Source organism: Typha angustifolia, chromosome 3, assembly GCF_048772165.1.
Source record: "Typha angustifolia cultivar Huaian chromosome 3, ASM4877216v1, whole genome shotgun sequence".
Taxonomy (NCBI): domain Eukaryota; kingdom Viridiplantae; phylum Streptophyta; class Magnoliopsida; order Poales; family Typhaceae; genus Typha; species Typha angustifolia.
Window position 1 is genome coordinate 7803824 of NC_133241.1, and position 25716 is coordinate 7829539.

A 25716-nucleotide genomic window follows, 5' to 3' on the forward strand; every position below is an offset into this window, starting at 1 on the left:
AAGCTTTTGCAAAGGAAAATGAATGCTGCAATAGGTTGGAAGCAGTCCAGGCAGGTATAATCCTAAAATACCAAAAAATATCAAGGAGGTTAGAGATTCCTGAATGCTTTGTCAAGGACACTACACATTTGCTTCCCTTTTCCAAATGTCTTAATCAAGTGGCCTCTCATTATAAGGTTGCAATCATCATAATTCATCAAATATGACAGATAAGCACAAAGACGTGAAGCAGTCAACAATTAATTTGAAGGCAAAACAGTGGTATCCAATATTCGTTGAAAACGGGTCAAATAAAAAATTATTTTACAGCAAGAAGGAAAAAAAATCTCCATCTCCGCTCATTGCACAGACAACATAAACATGCATCGGATCGCCAGGAAAGTCATAATTGAGACTACTAAGACATATGACAACACACAAGGATGGATGCAAAAGTAATATCAGATTATGACTTACTTCCACAAATATATTAGATTATTAACAAGAGAAGGCTGAGACGAAATTAATTATTGGTATTGCCTCTTGTTGGACGGCATACGTGGTTCCTTTTTCGAGCATGTTCAAGACTATTGTGTTGGGTGCGGCAAAGATAACCGTACCAGCAGTTCTCCCTATCGGCCACATCAGGTGGAAGAAGCTGTAAGAGCACAAAATATAACAGAATAGTCAACAAACAAAGTTTACATCTAACAGCAGAAAATGTTGACTTCTGAGACCACAAATTTCTTGTTTCAAGACAGTTTTAACTAACTGTCTGGTCACTTGTCTTTAAGTCATTTTTACTTCTGATACGCAGAAAATTAGGTTCACATACAACAAAACTAAAAACAAATACCAGAGTGATTATAAGATACAAGGAAAATGAATATACTAATGCATGTTTAATGATGAAAACTAGACCTTGGTATTGGAGTTGATATTTAGAAAATAAAGCTAAAATAACCATGCTGAAGATCCACACTTCACATTGTTAATACATGAATAACATAACAGTTTATCCACGAATATTCAGGACAGAAATTATTGATTTCTCTATCACAAATTGCAATGGCAAATAAAAACTTGTGTGCCCAAACTATCCACCACGTTCTTATGGTACATTAAGTTGTCCCATATAATATCTATCTCGGAACAATAATAATAGCAACAACAGCATAAACATAATAGCAGATTCACTCAGTTTACAATATCCTGGAAGATGCATCAGTAATCAATATGATTTGGAAGTGAGACTCGCTACAAGGTACAATACAAGGAAAAGAGTAAACAGGGGAAAAAATAATAACAATGATAATTCATCCATGCAAAATTACAGATCCTACTGATGCATCCTTTCACCATTCTTGCAAATGCTTCAATAGCATTTATAAGTAACTTACAAAATTTGAGCCATAATTTTCAATAAGAAAGGTTAGAAGCACATACATGTCTAGGCATCGATAATCGGAACCAGTACAAGAGGTAGTCGACCAACTTGTTGTAACAGTCACTGCATTCATTTGAAAACCTCAGTAATACATCTTCATCAGTTAAGAATTAAGAGGATGTTTAATGTAATAATAATAGGCATAAATAAGAATTATAATTCACGAGAAGGAAATTAGTATGAAAAGCAGACATATCCAATGAACAACACAAAGCAGAAATAGATGGAAAAAATACATTTCTACTAACAAAATGTTAGAAAATCATTCTAGAAACATTCTACTGGAACTGGCTTTGAAGATCTTAGTTTAAGACTAACTAAAGAGAAAAGCATTCAGAATTACTAATTTATTGATCGCCATGATAATTACCAAGATGCTTGTACAGAAAGACATAAAATGCTACGTGACAAATAGTTTCATGAATATCAAAAGCAAGGAATACCTAGTAACTCTATCTACAGATAGCAATTTGAAAAGTAAAACAACTATTTCTCAATTGCTAAAAATTTGGAATGTGTCAGGTTATCGTAGGGCCTGACGGCAGCAGAAGACATAGAAGAAACAACTAAACAAAAACAAAAACAAAAACAAAAATAGCTCAATCGACCATTGTATCTCTATAACAACAGAAGGAAGAAGAAACACCAAACGCAAATCAAACTTGCATTAATTCCACTAAATCATTAAAAGGGCCAGCCACAGTATGCCACTTACTTGCAAAGATGTGTACTGGAAGTGATTGCCTCAACATGGTTTATTTGCAGCCTTGTACGGTCTGCACGGACCAAAAAAGATGAAAATTGTAAGTCTTGATGATAATTAGACATCTTTATCCATAGAAAAGAGAAGGAAAGAGGGTTTCTTTGAAGACATGAACACTAAATAAAACGAAAAAAAAAATTTACATAGATCCAAGAGATATAACATTTTCTTCCATATATCATGCATCTTTTGTAATGTGATTTTGCATAATTGCTTGTAGCCCTATAATTATATTCAAAAGTTGCTCTTTTACATGCATTTAAATAGAAAAGGAAATTTGAAGACTCAGACCTTGAAATATTAATGGCAACCCAAAAATATTCTAGAGAATTCAAATCTAAAACTTTCTGGAATGCAAGTTATTCTGATTGTCATGTTAAGAGAAATTGCGAACATATATTAAAGAATTAACAACTGCCCCGATGATTGCATTGAATTGTATATAGGACTTCAGCTAGAGGAAGGATTCACAAAACGCATGATTAACAATATTACCAGATATCTAACATATCCATCTTAGGGATCTTACCATAACTAGCATTTCCCATTTCTGCAGTTGATTCATGAACGAAACTCAGACCAGTTTGTTTTCAGGATATATTTGACAAACCATAATGAGAAATGAATAGGTGATTTATCCTGGCTAAAGCAATGGACAAGCAAAATCTAAGATTACTTATTTGCTAGTAAAAAGGCATTTAGTTTGGCCAGGATTAGAAGCAAAGAATGTGGGATATTCTGACACTTCCAAAGTTTAGGGACAGGTCCAGCTGGGTTCCCTAGAAATAGAAACAAACCTCCAAGTTGGCAATGCTAAATTGTTATGTTTTTATCACATAAGATATGAGAATGTGACTATCATAAACATTTTCCTGCTATGATACTAAATAAGGAGCTATTGAAAATTCATCACTGTAAGCGACAAGTGTTACCTATTTCCTTATTATTAAATTTAGTGATCCAATCCGAAATTACAGCCTGCAATGTCTTCCCTGTTTGCCGTATGCACCTTTCCGTAATCTAACAAAACACTTCTAATGTAGTCACATCTGAGATAATTCATTCTAAGAAGACAGAATATTTTTGTTCCATATAAGCACCAGCTCAGGGTATAAGTACTCATACATCTTTCTCGTAAGGATTATTTTGGTGTGTCGAATCAGGAATTCTGGAGATAGTACGTTCACAAATCTGCAATAGCAAGAAATATCAGTAATAGATTCTGCAAAAGATATCAAAATAAAAATGCATAAGATGCATACAAGTTCCAGTATTTCATCTAAGTTTCCTTGAAAATAAGTGTTACTTTTATAGCTTAAGACAAAATATGTTATAGTCAAATACAGAAGGAGGTCGATGATTAGCAAAGTTGACATACTGGTTTGAATATCTCCCTATCACAGATTACATCAAAATCACTTGCATCCACACCTTGAGAATGCCAATAAGCCCCACAAAATGTTCTATCACACCCTATGCCTGCAAGATAAGTGGCATTTCATTATACAGCCTTGAAAGCCCATACTTTAATCAGAAGTTGACATGACGGAAGTCAAGCTGAAATTCACATCAGATAGTATCAATACAATTCAGTGAATGAAAGGACCCGATAAAAACATGTAAATTGGAACGATAAACATGTGAGCTAGTTTAACACTAAAAGATATGCAAGAGAACAAATATTCACCATTAAGAAACCACTAATATCATTAATAATGCACATAACTTTACGGGCAATGAGTAGGAAAAGTATTTTAGGTGTCACATAATTAATAACACTTAAAAAAAAAGAGGAACAATATGGTTCCTTCACTCTTCGCCACTTGCCATCAACCTTGACCTCGACCTTGCCGACCTCGCCAACCTCGTCTCTCACCAACTTAATTTTTCATTTGACCCTACCTGAATACTTTCTTCCTCTTTGGGTTAGGGCATGGGTGCGAGCTATGAGAGCTCGATGGGTGGCGAGGTCGAGCAGCTATGGTGACGGCGATGATGAGGTCGAGCGATGACAGCGAGCAACGGAGATGAGTGGTGAAGCTACTAGGAGAGGTGCCAGCACCCTTCACGCCATGTGCTGCTACGCCGCCAGCACGATAAGAGCCAACCGGCACGCGGGGCCATCATTAAAAATTACATTGTGGTGAATGGTTAGAGTACATAGTATGTCAAATGACTTTCTCACACGATCCAACAAAACTTAGGTAGGGGCAATTTATAATCATACTTTATTTGCAGAATACACAAGACATGGTACAGAATAAAGATCATGTGAAAAAACTTAAAGACCTAAATGTCCATTAGATATCATGTAGCAACGAACCAACAAAAGGGGGTATTAAATTCAATGCAATGTATAATAATATCCAGATTAGAGAAGTCCTCATGATCTTAAAGACAGATTAAGTGTTCCGAACAAATGAGGAATGCTGAATTTGTTGGAACATCCAACCAGAACAAATAAATCACCAATAAACTTGGGTACAACTGGAAACAATGACGATAACAAGAAATTCAAAGCAGATACTCAAGATCCTTCTCAGCATAATAAACTCAAAGTAGAAGAAAATAAGGTGGGAAAGACATTATGCAGTGAAGTCCTATCACTGGTAATCTAAGTAAAATAATTTCAAGATGGTACATGACAATTACAATGTTGAGTTACACCAATATTAGGTCTAGATGGCATCATCCCTCCACATCCATGACACTGCAAGTGACCAGTGCCAGGGCGGCATCTAAATCCACCAAGTTGAGTGCCTGCTGAAAATTTATAAAGTTAAAAAGAGTGCAAGGCCAGCACAATGGTAGGAAACCCATAAAATTAACTCAGCTATCAAAATGCAAATAATCATAGTACTAAGATATAAGGTACTTAGCTTGAAAGCAAAAAAGAATCTCGATAACCCAAGAGAGAATGAGATACATTTCAATATTTCATAAAAACTTTTTGTAGTTTTATACATTCTATTAAAAGGGGTGTTCCAATGCACGAGGTATATGTAGTCCGACCCCTATTGTCAGAGAGCAGACCGTCACACTATGAATGATTAGTCAAATAAAGAAAATCAGATATCAGTGATTCCTATTGCCAATAAGAGGTTAACAATAACTAGTTCTACATTACGAAATCAAATTCTTTTCTTTGAATAACGTGAGGGAATGGTTTAGATGCATGGCATAATTTACACAATATCCTTCAAATAATATTTTATCTGTATAAAACATCTATCGTAATAACACTGTTTTGAAGATCAATAATGTGAATGGGAAAAAAATTAGGGACATGAGATAGTTACTTTCGTACGATAAAGAAGGTTATATTACCACACTGAGGGCATGGAAGATTAATTTCATTGCTCTCATCAATGGAATATGACAAAGGGCGCTTTCTTGACTGGTTTTTCTCCCTTTCAAATACCTTAGACAATCACCGAAACACAATTCCAAATCAGTTATAAGCGTAGATATCAAGATGTTAACAAATTGGTGTCAACGATATGCACACGACCTCTGTTAATTTAGTATGAGATAAATTGCATCAAAAATCAAAAGTAGCGGCTTCTTCATAAGACGGCATTTAGATTTTAGAAAACTGGAAACATTTTAATGTATGAATATCATCGCTACTCACAAGCTTTTTCCCAATTAAATAAGTTTTGCAATGAGAATATAGCAATGATCGGAAAACGTACAATTTCTTGCCATCCTCCAAATTTGGTGTTGACTTATTGGCAAAAGTAGATTTAAGCAAGAGTACTGCACATAATGAAAATAGAAGACAAGTCGACATGTTCATATCTATCTTCTTCTTGTGTATAGCCTCAAATAAAGGAGTGAAACTCCCAAATTTAACCTAAATGTGGAAAAAAATAGAAGAAGGGAGCTAATCTTTACTCTTTCTGCAAGAATGACTACATCAAAATCTAAAATGAAGCACAACTTGCAGGACTCTAACCTCATATGCATCACTACCTAATTTCTTTCTTTAAAAGCATAAATGCTTTCAAATAGCCAAACCATCAATTTGGGAAAAAAAAGTTCATGACTGAGAAATCAGGAGCATCAACATCATACTTCAGCTCTATATTTGATTTGTCAAATATATCAACTTGCAATTTATTACATAGAAAAAAACTTTCTAAGTTTAACTGCAAAGCAAGAGTAAAATGAATTAATTGACATCACTAAACATATATACATCAAGAAAGAGATGCTCCTGTTTAGCACTAAATGAAATCTAAGCAGACTGATAGATCTATACATTAACCTGTCATTTTTAACATAAACTTCTAAAGAACTTACAAGATTTGACTTAACCAAGGCATATGTATCTAACAGTGCAATTTCTTCAACAGGGCGCTTTAGTGAAGAAAAATTTTGCAGGATAGCCTACAGAAGATAGAATCCAAAATGAGAAATATTTTCTGTAGGCAACAATAAAATGAACACCAATATCCCATAACACATGTACATAAATAGGAAGGAACACCAATATCCCATAGAAGTCATTTGCCTCCGAACGTATGAATCTAACAGAATCCCCAAAAAGCTCAGTTTTTTGTATATCTTTTTTGTAGAAGTGTTGGTCATCTAAAATGTAACTACAAACAGATTTCCAGGAACAAAGATGCATCACCCAGAATAGACGAGGCAAACAGGTCAATGGAATGGATCACAAGTGTTAACAGGTATACGTGCAAATAGTGATCAGTGGTTCAAACCAATGTGCTATGTGATTGTGCGCAATGACACAATCAGTATGGATTGCTTATCAAGTCATCTAGCTTCTTTCACTGCTTATTGGTACATGTTCTGGGCATGATTGGCTAGTATGACAAGATAAACCAGTATTTAACAGATAACCATGCCCTTTTTGTGGGTATAATATATGCACACGTCTCACGTGAAGGTATATGTGAACCCAGAGAGTGCAAAATCATTCGAACCATGGCCTGACCTTAGAATACCAAAGCGCTTAATTCATGCTACTTCTAAAAGTCAAGAAAATAAAAGAAGCTTGACAAGCGGTGGAACATACGTTAATGTAAGTTAAAAATCGTGGCGAAAGAGAGATTATAGTCACTGCATATTCTTCATAAGTACCTGTTGAGCCAATGGACCAGCCTTTAGTCATATGGGCAAACTTTATCCTAAACTACTGGATTGCTCTTACTAGGAAGTAGAAATAAACTTTTCATGCAAAAGCTGATTTTACATCTTCTCATGCAAAACTCCGTCCTTAAAACCTCAATCCCAAATCAATAACTAAGTATGAAATAGTACACAAAAGACCAATGATGCAAAAATTGACGATTTTGAGAGTCAGGAAATGTTGAAGTTCATATAGACAACTTTAACAGATAAACACCTGATAAGCTTGTGATAACAAAGACAATTGATGAATATATCAATGATTTTGACAGTCAGGAAATATATTAGTTGGATCCAGTTAGGACCTCAAAATGTTGAAGTCCATGCAAACAAATTTAACAGATAAACACCTGATAAGCGAACTTGTGATATAATTGAAAGATTCAAAACATTGCTAAGATTTGAGAATTAAGACGTCTTGGAAACTGAATTGAGCAAAAAAATTCTAAATGTCACAGTAAAGGTATGTTGTTGGCGTTCCAAAAGGAAAATTGCAGTGGCTCTTGGCTCATTGCGCATTACAGAATATAAAGATTAAAGGGCTTGAAGAGATTCAAAGCTTATGACAGAATAAACAGAAATAAGTCAAGGTAATTGTACCTCCTCAATATTCCGCAAGAAGTGATTCTTTCCAACAGAATGTACACTTGCCCTGCACTGAGGACATGCAACATTTTGTGTTCTATCACGTGAACGTGTTGAAGACCTTCTTAACCACTCTGAGAAGCAACCATTGCTATAAAAGGAGAAACAGGTAAGAGTTCAAATCGCAAAAAATATTAGGAAATAAAGAATGCAGACAAGAGGGAGGGAGGAGCAGAAGGGGAACATCAGGATGAATGAGTACCAGAAGTTATGGAGGCAAGGAGCAACAGTAATAACATCATGCCATATGTTTAAGCATATGCTGCATTTTGCATGCTCAACATCTAGCATGATCTGGCAGCAACCACATTATAGTAACTAATGAGTGAATATAGGAAAATAGCTAAAAGGAACTTGACAAAAGATATTCACAAAAAAACACCTTAATATTCTTTCCATCATGACTCTGGGTACTTATTACTTCAAAGGCATAAGTCAAATACCCTGAAAAGTACAATGGCAATAGATAAAGTTGCAAAAAAAGTAATAGCATAAATCTTCTAGGTTGCTGATTGTACAACATAGTTGTGCTGCAAAAGAATCTCAATAGCTTTTGGGGGAGAAAAGGATCCTGTACCTCACCTTCTCTATCAGGCCCTGAAATGACTTCACTCCCGCTTTTTATATCCACTGCTTCTTCTCCAACAACGTTTCCATCAACAATTATAGAATTTGAACTTTATCAATGAGAATTGGAGAAAGGAGGCATGCAGAAACAAGTTTCATAAAAAAAATTCTCATCAAAATCTTAGGAGGAAATGTAGGTACTGACATCAAATGCTTATGGAGATCAAAAGACATGCCATATGTAACAAAATTCAAAATAGGAACTACATCTCAGACTTTGCAAATGAATCACAAGGTTGAGCAAACGGGTCATCATAAGCTTGATTAATGCATGAAACAGTACTATGGGATCTTGATAGTGGCTATCTTTGTTTTTCATCCGCATCAGAACAATAGCTTCGTTTTCTTGTGTATACTAGATAATTTATATGAAGAATCAGGTCTAAAGATTCTCTTTGGATGCCCTTTCAGCAATCTTTCCTTCTAGATTGAATCACTTTTTTCTGTATCCATGTTTGTTGTCTTTATTTATCTCCTTTCAAATGGTGTTTGATTACTTGATCACAATAATGGTGATGATACTCAAATCATCTAAGCACTTGGATGGTGTGATTTGAGGGTTATCACTGATTGGTTGGTTGTAGCAATAATTTTTACTGCAAACTATGAACCAGATGTCCTCAGTTTGGTTGTAGCAATATATGTACCCTTTTATAGCATTGTGTCAATATATCTAAGTAATGTGGACCGTGTAATTTGAGGATTGGATGTAAAGTGTAGATATTAACATGTAGTCATTGTATACATAGATAATGATACTGTATATATGGACCCATGCATTGCAGGCATGAGCTATAAATACAAAAAACAGAAAGTCAATCTATTGTATAGTGGTAAGTGTAGATATTAACATATAGTCATTGCATATATACAAAATGATAATGCATATATGAATGCATGCATTGCAGGTATTAGCAATAAGTGCGGAAAACAAAAATTTCTGATTGGTGGTATAGATGTCAATATGTAACCATTGCATATCTAGATAATTGTAATACATATACAGATACATGAATTTCAGACATAGAGAATGGTACTGTAATATCTATAATTTATAGTATGATATTTAGTCCATTTACCCCATTGCACCATTTTATGTCGCATAAAAGGGTATCGTCGTAAATTCATAAGAGACAAAAACAAAAGTTTCCTTCTTTCATTATGTCGCATCAAAATAATTATTACATCATTGTTCTAGATTACAATCAAACATTAGAATACCCCCACTCTAGATTAGAGGTACAACTTTAAGAGTAAGAATAGAGACTAACTATTCTAGATAATTTTCCCCTTAATCCAAACGGGGCCTATGGTAATACTTGGAAACAGCGAAGAAGTGCAAACATAAACAAAAACTTATCAATTTCCTACTTCACAACTTTCAAATATGGCGTTTCTCCTCAGTTTGGCGAAACGGAAGGATTTGTCAATATTAATAAAACGGGATAAGAGAAACGGCTCTGAAATGATTCAATAACTCGTTGCCCTAACCTCAAGTTTCTGATCGTCGCCAAATCTTTATCCCCATTCCTCCTTATCTCGCACCATGTGAACTTCTCCACCGACGAGCTCGTGACCTCGGAGCATATCATCGTGTCCCCCAATCTGATCTCCACTTCCGAATGCCTGGAATCGGCGGGCACTGCAGCATTCAAGAAACCGTTACAAAGTACTCGGAGGCAATCTACATTCTTGATCGCAAGTACATCACGTTCTTCGTCGAAACCCTAACTTCCCGATCGCAGAAGAGATAAATACTCACACACACACACACACACACACACACACACACACACACACACACACACACACACACACACACACACACACACAGAGGAGTACCGAGTTTGGCCCAGACGAGATCGTCTTCCTTCGTACCAGAACATTGGCCGGACTCCATTCCAGAGAAGAGAGCGAGAGAGCGAGAGAACGAGAGAGAGAGAGACGTCTCTTTAATAGGTGGCGAGAGAGGAAGAAGGGAACCGAGGCTTGCGATGGAGAAAAGCTTTGATGCCGCCCTTGAGGCATTCAAGACGTGAAGGCCACTTGCCTCCCTTTTGTGATCATTAAAAAGAATAATTACAAATAACATCCTATAGTTTAACTATATTATAAATGAAAGAAATACTCGCTATTGACAAATAGAGCCTCCGTTATGCTAATTGCTAAAACCTAAAAACTACTAAACCATACGTGGAGGCTCCGATCAGTTCATAAATAAGAAACAGCAAGGGTCTCTTTTATAATATTGTCAAATTATAAGATGTTATTTATAATTTTCTCTCTATTAAAAATTTGCAAATAGAAATTATCTTTTGGATTAAAAACTCCTCCCAAACTTTTGTTTACGTGGTCAATTTATTATCTAAAAGGTCTAATTTAGACACAAAATCGATCGATCGTCAGAGAAAATTTGATATGTATTTATCTTATTCATATTTAAATTGATATATATTTATCTAATTATAATTTATAATAATCTTATTTTTGTATTTTATAAATACACGTATATTTATAATTTATGCATAAATCAAACGCTATATTTTGAGCCGAGATGTGTGCATCTTGGGCCGGGCTTGGATCTAGCCCCTATTAGTTCCTATATCCGATCCATCTAAGTCCTAAACACAATTTTCTACCCAAATGCCTAATAATAAACCAACTTTTAGCTACTGTATGTATATCCGATTTATTGACTTTTTAATTTAATATTATGTTTATAGTCTGGCTAAATTATTTATAATTTTTAGTTTCAATCTGAGTGCTCAGTTGTCATTTAAATATTTTTATGGAATAAAGTAAGAGAGAATTAGAGAAAGAAGAAAAAGAAACAAGGAACTTTTGAAGAGGAAAAGTTGAATTTGGAGTTTTCGTCACTCATAGACAAGCCTTGTTTGGACTCTCTCTGAACGGGTTCAAGGATTTCTAAACTAGTTTAGTAATTAAATATTTTTTTTATTTTTTTTATTTTTTTTATATCTAATTAAATTTATTTTGTAAAAAATTAAAATTAACTAATCAAGTTCGGAGTTTACTCTCAAACCAAAATAGACCTTAAGTGGTACCAGACTTTATCCGCCAAAATTATCCCACGGCTCCTAGTTATTACCTCTTCCCGTCTTTCTTATTCGGGTTCCTCCTCTTTCTGTGTTCTTCCCTGTGACAATGGTGAAAGAAAGAGATAGCTACAAGAATAGGTTTTAAGAAGAGCTGAGATAAGCCAACTATACATCATTTGGTGGCTTTGGAAGAAACTACATAGTTTTAGGTGATTTGCTTTAGTCCTTACAAAATTTTGTTTCAGCAAACTCAAAATTTGAAGTTGAATTCAAGGCCATCTTATGTGACTGTTTTAAATGGGTATTATTTTATGATATGATATAGAGCATCTAATAAATGTAAACATATTTGTCGCTTCTTTTTATCGATAGATTTTTAAATTTTGTTGGTGATAGTTTAGCTAGGTATATTTTTTGTGGGACTTCGATAGTTTGTCACGCCGGTCTCATTTTAGCCTAACTTCTAAAAAAAAAAAAAAAACTCATAGATACAGACTATAAAATAAAGATCCTGACTCTAGATGAGATGATTCTGGTGATTTTTATAGGTTATAGAGATGCTAAAACTTTCAATATGTCTGCTTAGCAACACTCTCTTATTTAGATAGATAACATAAAAGATGCAAATAATTCAGACCCAGTATTAAAATAATATTAAATAAAAAACTAGGATTACCGTACCAAAGGACCATGGATCCGAAGTTCCGATCTAAGCATCAAATAATTGCAACTCGCTCATAAATTCGAATCTTGTCTACTAAAACGACAACAGAGATCCTCCACTCCGTTCGATTCCACGAATCTCTGGCGTGTAACATCACGTGCAGCACAGCGGCAGTGAACTCCTACCACGTGACCCACGGGCCCCCACTTTTAGCGGCAGCCGATGAGACGAATAAATGAAAGCTGGACCGTCGTTAGTTCGAAGGGTTGATGATCAACCAATCGGACGGCCACTATCAACCCGGAGCAGTGCGAACAATCGTATCGCTAGTCGAACACGATATCTGATCTGGGACCAATGGGAATGTTCCACGGCGAGCCGAATAAATGACATCTCGACCGTCGTTAGTTCCGAGGATCGGATCGACCAATCGGACGGCCAGTATTGACCGACCTAACGCAGTGCGATCGATCAATGGTATCGCTTGTCCAACACGGTATCTGATCTGGGACCAATGAGAACGCTCCATGTCTCCACGCTGAGCGGCCTCGTGGTAACGGACGAGAGCACGTGGATATCGTGCAGAGATTGTGGCTTCGGAAATCGTGCGCGGTGTACGACTTCGCATGGCTCTCTGACCCCGACTAATAATGGAGTGTTGGTTATTCAAGTCACGGGAGAATAATTTGTGACCCAATAATTAACCCCATTCCGGCTCTTAGCTGCACGCAATTCGCATTAAATGAAGTTATTAAAAAGAGTAGTATGAGTCGTAGCTCTCAGTAATTACACCCTAAGGTGGCGATATATTCTGTTTTTTTTTATTCATAAAAAATTATATAATTTTTTATAGCCAATGAAAGTAAAATTAGGTGGTAGAGTTTAAAACAGGAAGTAAACCTTTAATTTATTTTATTTATTTCTTTGCCTAAAATAACAAACGTCGCTCTCTAGAGATCGACCAAGACAAAAAGTTCATGGGCCAGCTAAACACTACCAACCCCGGGATGGAGCATTGTCCTTAGTCCACGTCAGCAGGGCGGGCTCTCCACAGGCCGTCACCGGCTACTGGCGGTCACCCCTCGAGCACGAGAAGGAAGAGGTGGCCGAGAAGAGCGGTATGAGAAGCGTAGACACGCTCATTTCGCCATTCGTCTCCTCTTCCTTCCTCTCATCCTCCCTCCCTATAAATACACCCTTCTCTACGCCATGCTCTTTTTTTCCTCCTCTCATCCTTCCTCGCTCTTCTCCCGTTCATCTCTCTCTTCATCTCCAAATCTGCACCAACGACTTCTCCCACGGATCTTCTCGTATACGATCTCAAAATACGGTCCGTTGGCTCTATTTCTTCCTGATTTTGTTGAATTTTTTGGACGTTTTGTTTTGGCGCTTAATACGCGCTATGGCAGTCTTCGATCAGTTTGGAGACACCTCGCCTCGAAATCGACGCATCTCAGCTTCGATCGGTTGTTTCGTAGCTAAGTTTGGGGAGATCCTGATGCTCTCTTGTTTGTTAGCTGGATCTGTTTGTTTCCTCTTGGAATCCTGCGTCTGCCGTCTCACGATAGCGAAATGTAGCTCGTTTTTATTCGATCGTAGCTTGAATATCGCTTAAATTACGGTTTTATTTGGTTTTGATGCAGATCTTGAGGTGTTTTTTTGGATCGTAATTAATTCCTGGAATGGAAGGGAATCGCGAGAGTGTAGGAATGAAGAAGGTCTCGTCTCAGTCCTCCATCACTGAGGCCGATGACTTCGATTTGTCAAAGCTTCTCGATAAGACGAGGCTAAAGATCGAGAGGAAGAGGTCGTTCGACGAGAGATCTATGAGCGAGCTCTCGATCTCAGGGAACATTCGAGCGGTGGATAGCTATGAGAACATATACTCCCCTATGGGATTGCGTTCTGTGTTCGACACGCCGGCGTCATTCTCGAGGAACTCGTTCGAACCACATCCGATGGTCGCAGAGGCGTGGGAGGCTCTCCGGAGATCTTTGGTGCACTTTAAAGGGCAGCCCGTGGGAACCATCGCTGCTTATGATCATGCATCAGAGGAAGTGCTTAATTATGATCAGGTACATCGCTGTGGAATTAATTTAACTTCGATTAATAGATCAAGAGCTAGGAAATATTTCATTGCAGAGTTGTTGGTATTACTCTGTTCGATGTCATGTCCTGTATAATGATAGATTTGAATGTTAATGAATTGTCTTTAGTTGTCAACCTGATTGCTTCAACTCTGTTGCATACATTTTGTGCTTGGTTTTCCTATGCTTATCTCTTCCTGAAGCAAGCAATTTCTGAAACTATTTATTGTGATTGGAACTTCGTAAACATGATTGTTTGTAAGGATTCTATTGATTTGTTGTTTCCATGAACATCTTTTGATATCTTATCATTCCAAATGCAGGTTTTCGTGCGGGATTTTGTACCGAGTGCGTTAGCTTTTCTAATGAATGGTGAACCCGAGATAGTTAAGAATTTCCTCGTGAAGACGTTACAGCTTCAAAGCTGGGAAAAGAGGATAGATCGTTTCAAGCTCGGAGAAGGAGTAATGCCAGCTAGTTTTAAGGTGCTCCATGATCCGGTCAGGCAAAGTGATAGTATAGTTGCAGATTTTGGCGAGAGTGCAATTGGTAGGGTTGCACCAGTTGACTCTGGGTTTTGGTGGATTATTCTTCTTCGTGCATATACAAAGTCTACTGGGGATATGTCCCTATCGGAAACACCAGACTGCCAAAAGGGGATGAGGCTTATATTAGCTCTTTGTTTGTCAGAGGGGTTTGACACTTTTCCAACCTTGCTATGTGCCGATGGTTGCTCGATGATAGACCGTCGAATGGTAGGAGCATCAACCTCTTGTTTTGCTTTCCTTTCACATTTATATTTATATCTTGAACTTTCTTACGTCATATCCATTGGTTGTTTCCTGCTTGTCATATTTACTGGATGTTTCTTGCTTGAAGAAATTTGCTATCTTTGTGTTTTGTTACTTGAGGAATTAAAATTGATTTTTAATATCATAGGAAAGTCAAGCTAGATAAGAACCACTGAACTTGGACAATCTCCAACAACATTTAGCTGTCAAAACTTCTAGTGTCCAAATCAGTTGAGAAATCTTTCTGTAAGTCTCTCGAAACAACACTGTAAAAGTCTTAAGATATTTTTAGAGACTTTTGATAAATGCTAGCTAGGAATTTGTTTGTTGGAACAATTATGTTCAAGTATCTTGGACTGAGACTATCTGCTCATTTGGAACAAAAACAGAACGTATTCCATATACTACTTTCTGGAAGTTGAAATCTGATGAACATGAAAGCTGATCAAAGATGTTCAAAAAGCACACATTTTAGTGGAGATAATCTTCATTAATTTCCATACAGGGGCTTGTACTTTTCTTGATGACTTCCTGAAATGTCTGAATCTGTTTAATAATAAGTGTAATTTTCAACTTTTTATAGTTGCTTATACTTGAGAACTTTTCTGTCATGTCTCTCACTTTGCAGGGTGTTTATGGCTATCCTATTGAAATCCAAGCCCTTTTCTTTATGGCATTGAGATGTGCTTTATCAATGCTTAAACATGATAATGAGGGAAAAGAGTTTATAGAACGAATAGTCACACGCTTGCCTGCCTTAAGTTATCACATGAGAAGTTACTTTTGGCTCGACTTCCAGCAGCTAAATGGCATATATCGATTTAAAACAGAAGAATATTCACATACAGCAGTCAACAAGTTTAATGTTATACCTGATTCTATTCCGGATTGGTTATTTGATTTTATGCCTTGCCGCGGTGGTTACTTTATTGGAAATGTTAGTCCTGCAAGAATGGACTTCCGGTGGTTTGCTCTTGGCAATTGTATAGCCATATTATCATCTCTTGCTACCCCAGAGCAATCTGTGGCCATTATGGATCTAATTGAAGAACGCTGGGAGGAGCTGGTTGGTGAGATGCCCTTGAAGATATCCTATCCTGCTATTGAGAGCCATGAATGGCGGATTGTGACAGGTTCTGACCCAAAAAATACCAGATGGAGTTATCATAATGGAGGATCTTGGCCAGGTTAGTAGCAAACCAAACCACTGGCTGTTCTTTGTAGAATTGCATGTCTATTCTTCGCAATTGTAAATCGGAACAACCTTAGTTAATTGATCTCTCAACAGATATAATTACTTCTTTATAAAGACAACAGTATCGAAGAAAACGGTGATAAGAGAATGTTCACTAGCACATGCTATAAAATTTTCATCGCTAATCAACTCTTCGGAGTCTGCTGTCCAGGATTTCTTCCATCTTATCAGTCACGTCACTTGCCCTAAAATGATGGTTACTAGGACACAACTAGAGATTGTGTGTGGAAAATTCTTCACGAGCTCATGCTATAAAGTTTTCATAGTACTATCTCCATAGAGTTTATTCTTGAAAATTTCTTCACACCTTAGTCATGGCATCTGCCATATAATGTCCAAAGATTATTCTTTACCCTGGAAATTTTGAGCCAGATAATTTATATGCGATACTGCACTCCTTATATTTCAATCGAAAAGAAAGAACTCTCTAATAAGTGATACTGCCCATCTTCCACCGTGCTTTCTGCAGTTCTTCTTTGGATGCTTACTGCGGCATGCATCAAGACTGGACGGCCGCAAATTGCGAGAAGGGCCATAGAACTAGCTGAGAGCCGGCTGCTGAAGGACTGCTGGCCGGAGTACTATGACGGGAAGCTCGGACGATATATTGGCAAACAAGCCAGGAAGTTTCAGACGTGGTCCATCTCAGGCTATTTGGTGGCTAAGATGCTGCTGGAAGATCCCTCGCATATAGGAATGGTCTCTCTTGAAGAGGACAAGGCGATGAAGCCTGTAATAAAGAGGTCCGCCTCATGGAACTGCTGAGAAGAAGCTCCAACTCGGACAGAAGCACGTATTCTCACACCATTGTACTTTGGAAGCCATCCTCTATCCGAATTGGCAAGGTCTCTGTTCGGATAGCTTAACCCCTGCACGGACGCCATGTCTGCACAGTACACCACTACACATATCGACGCGCGGGAAATAAGGTGAGCTTGGCGGGTTCGGTAAGCATCGAAAAGTTTTCTTAGTTGTTGTTTTTCTTTTCTCGACTTATTGTAAGAGGAGCACCTATCTTACATAATTTAAAGCCCCCTTTTGTTAGATTTAATTCATCTTGTTTCACCTGCTAACTCTATTATTATTGCAAAAGTTCGACTCACGATGGTCATATCTTTGATTGGCCAGTAGTTAGAGTTCCAACGGGTTCAAGATTTGCATATACTGACCAACCGCTCTGAGAATTTGGAATAAGGATTCTATAATTTATTTTACCGTAGCTTGGCTTGTTAAAATATTGGTCATGCTATATAAGCGAGCTAGCGGCCATTCATCACACCAGGAATTTATTTTTATTTTTTTTTTTTTTTGGGTGAGTTAAAAGAATATAAACCGTTACTCAATCATGAATTATGTTTCAAATAGGTACAAGTATGAGTGAAGCGATTACATTTTTGGCTTCCAATCTGCTGGTTTAGAAGCTTACAAAAACTTTCCCAAAATGATATTTCTTTTTGGGACAAAATATAGCTCTCTTTTGGGTTTTACCCAAGTAACGTGATGAAGTCGAGCAGAAACTATCGTCTTGTCTGTTTCGCCGAATTAGTCATAATATTATCTTGGTTCCAAGCCAAATGCCAAAGCACCAAGAATTGACAGTTGTTAGCCGTAGCGCAAGAATCGCCACGAATTGAGCACACGTTTAAGCGGAACAGTTTAGTTTCTGACGTTTTGCTTGAGATTGCTTCATCCAATCGATGCACTCCTCCATTGTTCCTTTGGGATGAGCAAGCTGCCACTTCAGCAGCTTCTGTTGCTGCAAAGAAGGGAGACTTGTGTGGGCATTCATGGAACGGATAGGCACAATACCAATAAAAAGCACATCATCTTACCCATTTCCCGATCAATGGCCCTCCTGTTTTAAGTTGTAGCACACCCATTATAGTCTTCCCGTCAAGCAATAATTTAGCTTCCCATACACGATCAAGATCTGCAGATACACAGAAAATATCTCAAAAAAGAGATCTTATAACAAACAAATTGAAGAGGAAGAGGAAATTATTTATCTTTTGTGTTGCTCAGATTTGTTCTTCTATAGAAGTAAAACACTTCTACTGTACTCCAAACATCAGAATAATCAAGATTTAAGCCCCTTCTAGCTTAACTAGTGAGGTCACATGGCATAGGCCCATATGTAATTAAGCATAAATAAGTCTCGCATACCTACATGGCTAGATTTGATTCACCGATTAACATTATTACTTTATACTTAGCACTTCACAGGAGGTGGTTCCAACAAGGAAAAAGAAAGTCTCCATGATTTCTACCTTCAAGTAACTGTAGAAGGGAAAAACGAAGAGTAGAAATAGAAACTACTTCCTCATACACTACGTGAAGTACACTGGCAGACAGTTGAAACATATAACCGATATGTATAATTAAAAGCCAATGGAGCTTTGCAATAACAATAAGAATAACAAATAAGTATGTTTAGTACCTAGTTCAGTTATAGCACTTTCAACTCTAAAGAATGTATCTTTTCTTCTATCCAGTTCCATATATGTGCTGAGGTTACCACCAGTATGATTAGCTTCTGGGTATAACAGGGTGGACATCAGCAGGGCAACACGCCAAAAATCTTTTATTTGACGAAGAAGCAATCCTGTAGAATCAACTCTGTTGTTTTAGTTTGAATAAGCCTCATATGGTTGCAACTTGCAAAGTGGATATAACAGACAACCCAACAAAATAAAACAAAATAAACAAGATTTGCTATACAAAACAGCTATACATTTACTTGCCAAGCCACCTCCATGAGAAAATTTGTTGAACCATAAAGAGGTTGTTTGGTTTCATCATTTCATGTATTTTAACATGCAACACATCTATAATGTTAAATGAGAAATTAATGCAAACAAAAATCTTGTATCTTCTCTTCTTTTTTCTTTTTTTTTTTTTCTCATTAAAGGTTGAGAGAATTTGTTTTGACATCCACTTAATTAAAGTGAATGTCAAGATACTACATACATATCAGCCCATTTTAGCCGTTAGAAACAATATTTCATGGAATCTATACACTAAAAACTGAATTTTAGTGTTACACTTTATACATGTAAATGCCGTTTTTTTTTTCTAAATACATGAAGCCAAACGGCCCCAAACTGTTCAAAAATTATAATTTTGTGGTACATGAGTAATATCATCTAAGGTGGCCAATTATTGACAATAGGAAAACAAGGTACCGGAAAAAAAAAAACAATACGAAATTTTGACAAGGAAATTGCAGCAATAAAAACAAAGAGCAGTGTCTAACCTGCCAAAACTCGTTTACGTGAAGCTGGTGGAATTTCGAGGCACTCGTCCTCTAATTTTAATTGAAGATTCTCTGGATCCTCATTGGACACCAGTAAAGGAATCATCTTGAGGAATTTTTCACAGGCAACATGTAGGCTTGTTACCTACAAGTAAACATCATTTTCCAATCAACTCAAGGGACCAAGCTAACCCGTTGATAAACTCAACTAAATCTTCCTCAAGGATTGGCATACCATTTCTGCATCACTTGACTTCAGCTTTAAAGAATCTCGAATGATATAGCTGGCAACAGGAACCTGCATATTATGAATTGTGCATAAAAAGATTCTTCAGAAAGAACCAGAAAGAAGAAAAAAAAAATGTAACTCAGGCTAACATATACATATCTAATCAATTTAACTAAAACCAAAATAAATAATTTAACAGATAAAAATTCACTAAAACCACCACAGCTAAGCTAATATGATTTTCATCTGAAAAAATATTCTAATTAGTAACATTTCCATGCTTCAAAAGTGAGAGCTAAATTCATTTTATTTCAATGAGAAAGAATATTTTGTCCTAGATCCACTTGATCAACTAACTAGGAAAAATTATTTAAGATACCATCTCTGACATCCTTAAATGAACACTCCTTCCAACAAAAAAACACCAAATATGAAGTGTATCTTGTGGCTCCATTCACTTTAATTCTGTTCTGCCTTTCTTATGCCAGCAACCCTCAAGGAAAAAAAAATCCAGCTTGACAAAAACCTAATTTGGACTCAGCAGCTATATATAAAGCTTCTATAATAAGATAGAGTTCCAGCTTTAGGTCAAAGGACCCAAAGAGAGTTTCTTTTAAGGGTTGCCTAACTATAGGGCCATTCTTTCTCTCCACTCACAGATTTGGAATCTGGACCAAGGCATACACTCTGTTTCTCAAAGTTGTGAAAAATCTGACACATATTAGAATGTTGAACCCCTTGTTCCATGGATCAGGTAATGTTTGATTAGTCATACAACAAAGGCGGTAAAAACATACTATCTACAACTAAGTCAAAAAAATATCACCTTTTTTTCAAACTTAATGGTTAATTAGTTCTTGCTTTTACGAGATTATGAAACATAAACAAAAGTTATGTTCTTATTAGAGTAAATATGAAGCAGTAGAAATGAAATGCAACATAAAGATATGAGCAGGAGCAATATCAACATGATAAATCAATTGGATACCTCTTTGGATTTTTTGTCCATGTATGTCATATTTCTCACCGGAAGAAATAGAGCCCCATATAAGTACAGTCTGCGCTGGTCATCCTAGAAAATAGGCCAATTAAATGTTAACGTATAAGACTCAGCTACAAGAGTATTCAGTTTGTTTATTTGGGATAAATATATAGATATGTGCATGTAAAACATCAATGAGTTTGTATCAAGAAAGAAAGGGACAATTTCCTTTAGATTTATTTAGATCAAAAGTAGAAAAAAAGCACCAGCAAATACAATACTTAATTACCTTATTTTAACAAGTCATCTATATTCAAATAATATAAAATAATAAAACTTGAACAGTTAATATAAGTGGGTTCTACTGAGTAAAGCTCATTAGTAAAATAAACAATTTGTGGATTGCAGCAATTAATGCCAGAAATCTACAATTAGCTAGCATGGGAATTTTGAAAAGACAATGAAGATAAAATACAAGTCAAATTCTGCTTTATTTGAGTAAATTACTTGAAAATGACCTGGATATCTGAATGAGAAGTAATGAGAGGCTGATGTCAATTAGCTGTCTAAGATAGATATCTTGTTCAATGTCAAGTCCTAAACAATAGGATATTAGATATTTTATGTAACACAAGTCTCATATGATGAACGATTGTTCTCTCTGCTTCTCACAAAATACGAGCAAATTGATGAGCAGTACCATAAATATGAAAAGGTAAGTTCCACTACAGAAGCAGTGTGTCACTATGATGGCTATTGACATAGCAGGACTCAAGAACAACAGTACAACCAGTACAGAAAGATAAAGCCAACCATGGATGCGAAATTGTACAGCACTGTCTTTTCTTATTGTACATGCTCTTAAGCACCATAGAAACAAACACTATAGAACCTGCATCTTCAAATTTGAGGCTTACACTAAATATTGAACAGCCAATAGATTGATGAAGAGCCCATGCTGCATTAATATGTGAAAGACAAAGCCTGCATATTAGTAGATCTCTAAGAGATGAAGAATTATTCAAGATTGCTGTAAATAAGAAGACAAAAGATAATAGAAGTTAAGGAACCTTATTGAATTTGAAATCATAATTTACAAAATTCTGTACAGGGAATTTCTTCACCTTCAGCAGATAAAGTATATCTATCCCCTATATTGTTATAAATTTTTGAAAGGTAGATATTAAGGCCATAAAGAAGGATTTCTTGGTTTCATATATGCAAATTAAATTTTATTGGAAAAAGGAGTTAATCATGCAAAGTTATGTTAAAGCATAAATAAGAAAACATAATTTCAACAAGTGACAAGAATGGATAATGAATGCTCCTCACAATTTTGAATGAACATGCATATAGCAACATGGCAACAAAAGCGTAGAAGTCTTAAAAGTATATGGTGTGAAGCATTTAACCAACATGTGTCAACCATGCAGGAATGAATGTTTTTGGGAAGCAGCCCTAACATATGTTTCAACCAAATTTGGATCCAAGGCCTATATGAGTGAGACAGGTAAGAGCACTACTGACTATGTTAAAATAACAGAATTGTGTTCTAACTTATAACATAAAAGAAATGCTTCCATTCCACCCTCTTGCATATGCACTGATCATGTGTATTAGATGCACACCAGTCAGCTATAATGAAATAACCTACTATGTCTGTTCAGTCACTTCAGGACATCTCAACAATCCCTGAGTGACTGCAATGTTTTTCCAATTTCAAGATATTGAATTATAGAAAAATAACATCATTGCGACTGAATATGCATCCATTAAGTGTTCTCCAACACAAACCTATCACAATTTTCAATTCCTGCAAATTGGGTATTTCCAGGAAAAGTGAAGACAGCATAAAATAGCTTCAAATCACATATATAGGTCATTGCTTTAGTTGGTTGCTTGTCTGACATCATTAGGTCGACCTGCCAATTTGTTGTAAACAAAGATCTTATGAGCTTTAATTTAAATGAATCAAAGAAACAAACGTCATATAAGGAAGCATTGAACTTTAAGAATTGCTAGAATACATACTTCATGACCTATTCGCTCTCTGCTGATCTTATGTGCAAGTGCAGCTTTTACTTCCTCATCTGAACCAGCTTCTTTAAGCTCTTCAGCCAATTCAAAATCGAACCTAGCACCTGGATAGTAAAGTACAGTACAAGAGCTTACTATATTGCAAATAAACAGGGAAAAATTCAAGAAAAAAATTAAAAGGATACTGGAGAAGAATTTTTTTTTTTTTTTTTGGTTCGCTGCCGGGCATATCCATCATAAACCTTATTTATAAGCAATAAAATTATATTCATCATAATTTTTTCTCATAAAGCTGTTAAAGTTTGAAGAGACTTGCTGAGTACCAAAGCGAATTGCTCGAAGAACCCTAAGGGGATCATCCAGGAAAGTAGCTTTGGGAGGTAAAGGAGTGACAATAAGTCCCGACTTCAGATCTTGCATACCTGAATAAAAAAGAGATGATCTAAATCATGAGTTATCAAGTCTCAAAACTAGAAGCCATTATCAAGATCAAACCATTACACATAAAAAAGAAAAGAAAAGAAAAATACACCTCTCCCAGTCAAATCTTCAACTGAATTGGTGTTGATATTGTAGAACAGGCTGTTGGAAAATGATAATTAGTAGTAATGTTGCAGTAGTAACAGTAATAACAACAGTAATCAAGGACATTACTATCTAAAGGTACAATATAAACTTGAAAGAGGTTCTAGAAAAAATTACATTACGAAAACTGTAGTGTAGGTGTTGTTTTAATGTTGCACCCACTTGTTTTCACGTATAATCTAGGAAATATCAAAGTATAGCAGGAGAAATCTACTGTATCCCTCTCACAGCATAAGCACTAGAATATTTCATGAATACAGCACGTAATATTAAGAAAAACTTCCTCATATGGTACACTTTGTACTACCTATTGATGGTTAGATCCCTTCTACATGCATCTTCTTCAGCAGTTCCAAACTTCTGCATAAACAGTAAGACATTCAGAAACTATTCTGCCTTCAACAATATACAAATGAAAAAACAACAATAGTTCTGATTTTCTGCAAAAAAACTGAAAGATAAACAAAAGTATGTCCATGTAACACATATCATGACAACATGAAACAACCATTGGAATCCTTATTCAGTCTAAATACTTAACAAGGCAACCGTGCACAAATGAGAGATGGAAATCACTAGTTAAAATCTGCGGAAAAATGGTCTGAGGATCTTGAGTACCATAGTAGGGATACGACTATTATCGGCATAGGTTTCAGATCTCAAATTAACAAAATCAATCCAAATGTCACAGATGCGCATCCTTGCCGTTTCCAAGTGTTTAGATTGATCAGGATTGCTGCATAAATTTCAGAGCACCATCAAGATACATATAAAGAATTTCTTATCCAGCCAACTGTCAGAGTAAAACACAAAAAAGTGGCATTCATAGCTTTAATATTGTTAGAAGCAGACGGCATTACAAATATAATGTACTAAGTAGATCTATTATTATGAACAAGAGAACAGTGGCATACCACTGGATGACACCTACGCCTTGCTTTTCTTCACCAACCGACTGTAGGTACTCATTGACTTTTTCACAGAAATCTCGACCCAACATATCATCCAACGCAATATCAATATCATAACAATCTTTGCCCAGAAGCTGTCAGATATCAAACTCCAAGTAAATGAAATTTGAAATAGCAAAGAATTCTTCTCACAAAATTAATTGAGCAGCATAGAACTAAACATTTGCACAATACGGACTTACCACATTAATTTCAGTTCCTTAACTTTGAAATTCCAATGTATGAAGTAACTTAGGAAAGTAAAGTAGGAATAGCCTACAGATAGTTATGGAAATCCTGCTTATCCCAATCTCTAGACGAACAATTAGAAAAACCGTACTGATTACTGATTTCTCGGTGAGATATTTGCAAAGCAGCTCGACTCCAAAAGTATCATATACTCCAGAAAAACAAACAGAGATGATCGAATAACTTCGAAATTCCAATGGATGTAGTAACTTAGGAAAGTAAACTAGGAATAGCCTATAGATAATTATGGAAATCCTACTTATCTCTCAATCTCTCGACGAACGATTAGAAAAAACCCTGCTGGTTACTGATTTCTCGATGAGATATCTGTCCAAGCAGGTCGACCCCAGAAGTACCATATACTCCATAAAAACAAACAGAAAAGTATCATATCTCAAGCTTACGATCCTACTTGTCTCTCAAATAGAGTTCTCATGCCTTGATTTCGCTAAGGAAATAATCAAGAAACGACCGGTCGGATCTTACCTTATCTCGAACCCATCCACCGGCTACTCGGAGCTGCGTCTCGAGATTGAAATGGCGAACCACTTCGAGGAGTCGCCGGAAGATCCTCTCCTCCTTCTCGGTGAGATCGATCCGATCCTTGACGGCGATCGAGGACTCCATCGACCGAGCAACGACGCAGCCGCAGAGCAGGCGGAACTGCAGCCCTAGATTCCTTTTGGGAGCTAAGCGGAGGGGCTTAAGGGGGAGAGGAAGGGAAGAAGGAAACCGGAGGCGGTGGAATGGGAATAAGCGGGCTGGATTCAGGTGGAGAGCCATTTGGGGCTCTTTTATAGCTTCGCTGTGGCTGTGTGGTCTATTTATGACGGGCTTTAGACTGGGGTTTGGGGAACTCTTGTAATCAAGTCGGCAACGAAACGGTGAATACCAGCGAATCGGCAACGTAATTGGGGGTGCCGCAGACTTCACTATATAAATTATACAAATATCATCTAA

General features: G+C 36.5%; 3 protein-coding genes across 6 annotated transcripts; 1 reads left to right on the forward strand and 2 right to left on the reverse strand.

Moving 5' to 3' along the window:
• Positions 1–234: 234 nt before the first annotated feature.
• Positions 235–10626, reverse strand: LOC140777943 (uncharacterized). Of its 4 annotated transcripts, none has more exons than XM_073122393.1 (15): positions 10494–10626; positions 10107–10257; positions 8571–8665; positions 8371–8432; positions 8191–8282; positions 7944–8079; positions 6495–6581; positions 5517–5610; positions 4842–4949; positions 3568–3668; positions 3315–3380; positions 3122–3209; positions 2142–2202; positions 1426–1489; positions 235–637 (listed from the first exon to the last, which is right to left on the reverse strand). In XM_073122393.1, the coding sequence occupies exons 1-15, from the start codon at positions 10513–10515 to the stop codon at positions 503–505; spliced, it is 1362 nt and encodes a 453-aa protein (XP_072978494.1). In that variant the 5' UTR covers positions 10516–10626; the 3' UTR covers positions 235–502. The 4 variants fall into 4 exon arrangements, 3 of the variants coding, with proteins under 3 accessions (XP_072978494.1, XP_072978485.1, XP_072978502.1); XM_073122384.1 differs by having other exon boundaries at positions 10458–10626; XM_073122401.1 differs by lacking the exon at positions 6495–6581 and having other exon boundaries at positions 10458–10626.
• Positions 10627–13470: 2844 nt separating this feature from the next.
• LOC140777933 (probable alkaline/neutral invertase D) lies at positions 13471–17579 on the forward strand. The gene is made up of 5 exons (XM_073122367.1): positions 13471–13668; positions 13982–14413; positions 14749–15180; positions 15845–16403; positions 16941–17579. Exons 2-5 carry the CDS (start codon positions 14021–14023, stop codon positions 17234–17236), a joined length of 1680 nt encoding a protein of 559 aa, XP_072978468.1. The 5' UTR covers positions 13471–13668; positions 13982–14020; the 3' UTR covers positions 17237–17579.
• Positions 17580–17788: 209 nt separating this feature from the next.
• LOC140758287 (tRNA nucleotidyltransferase cca2) lies at positions 17789–25561 on the reverse strand. The gene is made up of 15 exons (XM_073094387.1): positions 25243–25561; positions 24472–24602; positions 24176–24293; positions 23865–23917; positions 23505–23554; positions 23296–23394; positions 22967–23076; positions 22730–22857; positions 21853–21919; positions 20942–21025; positions 19960–20022; positions 19725–19869; positions 18909–19073; positions 18304–18401; positions 17789–18227 (listed from the first exon to the last, which is right to left on the reverse strand). Exons 1-15 carry the CDS (start codon positions 25537–25539, stop codon positions 18114–18116), a joined length of 1722 nt encoding a protein of 573 aa, XP_072950488.1. The 5' UTR covers positions 25540–25561; the 3' UTR covers positions 17789–18113.
• Between the last annotated feature and the right edge of the window lie 155 nt (positions 25562–25716).

Excerpts from the sequence above, each read along its gene's own strand:
- LOC140777943 (XM_073122384.1), bottom strand. The coding sequence starts at position 10,515 with ATGGAGTCCGGCCAATGTTCTGGTACGAAGGAAGACGATCTCGTCTGG. Across the intron at positions 4,950-5,516 it reads TCTTCCATGCCCTCAGTGTG|GCACTCAACTTGGTGGATTT; the intron begins GTAATATAACCT and ends AATTTTCAGCAG. Across the intron at positions 3,210-3,314 it reads ATAATCCTTACGAGAAAGAT|ATTACGGAAAGGTGCATACG; the intron begins GTATGAGTACTT and ends GTGTTTTGTTAG.
- LOC140777933 (XM_073122367.1), top strand. The coding sequence starts at position 14,021 with ATGGAAGGGAATCGCGAGAGTGTAGGAATGAAGAAGGTCTCGTCTCAG. Across the intron at positions 14,414-14,748 it reads AAGTGCTTAATTATGATCAG|GTTTTCGTGCGGGATTTTGT; the intron begins GTACATCGCTGT and ends TTCCAAATGCAG. Across the intron at positions 15,181-15,844 it reads CGATGATAGACCGTCGAATG|GGTGTTTATGGCTATCCTAT; the intron begins GTAGGAGCATCA and ends CTCACTTTGCAG.
- LOC140758287 (XM_073094387.1), bottom strand. The coding sequence starts at position 25,539 with ATGGCTCTCCACCTGAATCCAGCCCGCTTATTCCCATTCCACCGCCTC. Across the intron at positions 22,858-22,966 it reads GAGAGCGAATAGGTCATGAA|GTCGACCTAATGATGTCAGA; the intron begins GTATGTATTCTA and ends ACAAATTGGCAG. Across the intron at positions 19,074-19,724 it reads ACGTAAACGAGTTTTGGCAG|GATTGCTTCTTCGTCAAATA; the intron begins GTTAGACACTGC and ends TTGATTCTACAG.